At 33.2% G+C, this 4085-nt stretch overlaps 1 protein-coding gene across 1 annotated transcript; it reads right to left on the bottom strand.

The window, feature by feature from the left end:
* Nucleotides 1-2764: 2764 nt before the first annotated feature.
* LOC141534035 (uncharacterized) lies at nucleotides 2765-3845 on the bottom strand. Its single transcript, XM_074253179.1, has 3 exons — nucleotides 3293-3845; nucleotides 2826-3128; nucleotides 2765-2775 (listed from the first exon to the last, which is right to left on the bottom strand). The coding sequence occupies exons 1-3, from the start codon at nucleotides 3768-3770 to the stop codon at nucleotides 2765-2767; spliced, it is 792 nt and encodes a 263-aa protein (XP_074109280.1). The 5' UTR covers nucleotides 3771-3845.
* Between the last annotated feature and the right edge of the window lie 240 nt (nucleotides 3846-4085).

Raw genomic sequence — 4085 nt, 5'->3', positions numbered from 1 at the left:
GCTGTTGTTGGGAGTAAGTTATCTTTTTAGATATACTTACTTGCCGTCCTACAAAGGGATTGTTGTTGTCCAAGGAGGAACGGCGTCGCTCTTGGTGTAGTTGCGCCGGAAAGGAAAGTCTATTAGACTGCCTTCTGTCCGGCACAAGCGATCTTCTATTTCGCCGAAGATGAGCGGCATAATTACGCAGGTGTTTGGGCGTAAAATGCGCTAGCTCCGGATGCATATCACTCCAAAGAGTGTGCATCCGGGCCATATAGCCGCTCACCCCCGCCTCGCTACGTTGGTAGCACACCAAGAGATCGACTCTCAGTTCCTCCGTCCACTTAAAGTAAGTCCTTAAGGCGCCAGGGTCGTCATCTTTCATCGGGTCCGGCGTGCTCCTCCCACCTGATGAATGGTCCTCATCCGAAAAGGACGGGTTGTGGGGAGCACTTCTGAGTTGGTATCTTGTGGTAACTCAGTTATTTCCATGCAGTGGGTAGTTGGCCCACTGCACGGGCTACGTCGTTCGCCTACAGACCTGATGATATGGTCTGCGTTTCCCGCGATGCGCCGCTTGGAGGCCACGTAGCAAGCACCGCTTATTATTATTATTATTATTATTATTATTATTATTATTATCATTATTATTATTATTATTATTATTATTATTTATTAGATTTAAATGCCAAAGCACAAAGCTGGATGGCAAAAATGATATACATAAAATTATAATTTACATAAGTACAGCTAATATATACATAAGGGAAATATGAAATTTGCATGATAATTTAAAGTACAGAATTTGTATAATGTTCAAGTAGACAATGTTTTTAATCATATTAACCAGCTCACTATTATGTTATTATTCGAGATTTATAAGAAAATCAAATACTTTTGTTTTGAAGGATTCCAGGCCAAGAGAATTTATAATTTCAAGAGGTAGATCTTGCCAGAGCGTATAGCTGATATAACAAACAAATGCTCGTAGATTGTGGTAACAAAGTTGGGTATTTTAAAAGTGACATAATTTCTGCTGGCTATTCTTTGTGATAGTCTGATGACAGGGTCTTCTTCAATAAATAAATCACGTAGAAATTTTGGTTCGCCTGTTGATAACAATTTGAAGAACACGCAGGCTAGAAAGTATAGCCTGCGTGACTTTACAGTTAACCAATTTAATGACTAGGGTGATTCAAAAAAAAAGAATATTTTTTTTTTCGTTTGGTACTCTGAAAAATAGGTTCCTAGACACCTCTAAGAAAGCCTCTCCAAGCATGAGTTCTTAATTGTAACGGGAAGGTCCTCCTTCCTACAGTTTTCTATTTTTTCTTATTATCAGATAGAAAAATTTATATCTCGCTTCCAACTACTTGAAAAAATATCTTGTTCCTTAGATTTTGTAAAGTCATATGGTAAATCAAAGATTTTAAAGAGATTTAATGACTTTTTAGAAACAAAGTCACTCAGACTTTTTTGCGTTAATGAATTCAAATCATTTTTATCAATTATAAATTTTTTAGCTTTAGAATCTGTACCGTTACGAGTATTAACAGCTCCAACAATATTTTTTTTTACTTCCAATGAAACGGTATCGTCAAATAATGATAATATGGCAAGTTCATCACTTAAATACCATAAATGCAAAATCATTTTTTCACAAGTTGCTGAAGAAATCAATGAATTGATATTTTTGTACTCGAATAAATTTTTCAAAAACTGCAAGTCATGATTAGCAGCAGTTGTTGCAGAAGTTGATGAAAACCAAGCTTTTAAATACAGTGTAACTATAAATATACAAATTTGCCGAAGACCGTCCAATTCTTTATTAGAAAGTTTAAATTCATTTCTGAATAGAAACATTTTTAAACTGTAAATTGCCTTCGCCATCCACCTAGCATGATGAAATGCACCAGGACGTTTGAAAAAATTTCTTCTTGAGGCATTTCTCCAAGGAAAATCAACGACAATTCCAACAATTCTTTATAGTCATCTCGGGGTTGTAGTAACTATCAAAAACAATTAAAAATTTGTCAGAAACAAGAAATTTTTTTTTCTTAAAATCGCAGTTAAATCATACCTGTAAGGATTGTGCAATTAAACTAGATATTTCATTTTTTTTATCCAAAATGATATCAGCAACAACAGTATCTTCAATTCCAGATTTATAATTAGTTTTATTTATTTCATCCCATGATTTTTGAAATCTTCCGAACATTGGTACGTTTAGCCCAGATGACACAGGCCAATATACTTCAAATGCACTTCTCAATATGATCTCAAAAATGTGGTGACGACATGGTAACCAGATTAACTCTCTTCCCAAAGTCTTTTCAATTGCCTTACATGTACCGTTATGAATTCCTGTATAAAGAAAATAGATAACTATCGTTAAATTTAATATTTTCAACAAATTGTAGATTATATTTAAAATCCAAATGAGTAAATAATTCTCAATAATTTCAAAAGTGAAATTCAGTAAGCAATAAAAATTAAACTAGAACGTTAATAATTAAATATTTTTTAGATTAAATTATCATTGATAAGTTACCTGTATTAACTGTCGTCGTCAAAACACATCGCCTTAACATAATTAGTAATACCCCATTCACTCAATGTCGATAAAATGGCTGATGTTTGATTGTCTGCCGTCCCAGAATTCATTTTTGGAACCCCAAGTAATTGTTCGGTACCAAATGCAGTTAAAATAACTGGTAGCCGTTCCACAGATTTTGATCCAACAAGGTCATTCAGCATTTTTCCGTCCCAATGCACAACGTATTTATCGTGTGTCTTAAAGTTGTCATTAAGTCCTTTAGCAATGTCTTGTCTTTGAAGCATACGAGCTCGTTGAATTGAACTATAACTGAGCATTGTATCTTCAATTTTAATACCTACTGCTAGTAAAACCGGAGCAATAATAAACATCGCATTTCTACTGCTGACATTAGCTCGGTCGAGTCCAAAAATGACTTCAGGAGTTAAGACATCAAGTTTTGCTCGTTTTGTCGGAATTGGAGGTTCATACTCTGAATCAGATCCAAAATTTGTAACTCCACTTAATGTATACGTAGAGAACGACTCTGATTTTTCACTTGGAACAATCGCATGACTGGTAGACGGTTGATCTAAGTCTGGAATAAGATCTGTTTTATAAATTAAACGAAGAAAATGTATAGAATTTATTCATTTTGATGACAAATAATTAAGAAAGGACTTCAAAAATTGTCTAGTCAAATGTCATCTAGTCATCTATGAAAAGTTACACTACTACCTGACTTTATAATAATTAAATATCTCAGATACTTACTACTCTCATCTATTCCCATCATAGTTGTGGTTAAGTTTGATACAGGTACATTATTAGAAAGAATCTCTTTATGGGTACCGAATTTTTGATCCAAATACAACTTTCTAATATTATCATCAAGCACTTTTAAGGATTTTTCGCTCACAATGTCGAATAATTGTTCAAGATCAGTCTGAAATTTCATTTCCTTTTGGTTTTGCGCTGAATTCTTTTTATCGAAATTTTTTTGTAATTTTAACCATTGACTGTGATAGCGAAGAAATTTTTTGACTGCATTAGGAGCTCCATTAGTTGGAATCTGATTTTTTCTCCACAGTTCAATAACTTGGTCAACTGAATTTTTAGCACTTTGTTTGATTGAATACTTTAAAATTTTAAGTTGGTAGAAAAACACACGCATAACCTCTTTCACTTTTGGTAACTTACGTTCCGAAATTCTTTGTAGAGGTATTCCGATAAAACGTATTTCTTTATTCATTGTAGGTTAATTGATGATAAATAAATTTATGTGATGATTATAAGACTTATTTTAAATGAATTATTTTATTACGTATTCAAGATGATCAGTTTTAGGAACACTGAAAATACGGTATTAAATGGGTAGATACTGAAGATAGTTGAGAGTAAAAACATAGATGGCGTTAGTTTCAGAAGACAAACAGAAGAAGAAATGGAATTCAAAACAAAAATCCCCTCGAACGAAAATTTTATGTATATTTTGTGAAAAACAATTTAAAAATATGCACTGAACAAATTTCATAATAATAAATGACAACGCGATTAAGATTTTAAA

The sequence above is a fragment of the Cotesia typhae genome, unplaced genomic scaffold, assembly GCF_013202065.1.
Source record: "Cotesia typhae breed Kobodo isofemale line unplaced genomic scaffold, CoteBio_Ctyphae scaffold_13, whole genome shotgun sequence".
In the NCBI taxonomy this organism is placed as follows: domain Eukaryota; kingdom Metazoa; phylum Arthropoda; class Insecta; order Hymenoptera; family Braconidae; genus Cotesia; species Cotesia typhae.
Note: the sequence above shows the minus strand (reverse complement) of the source record. Positions and strands in the feature narration are given on the sequence as shown.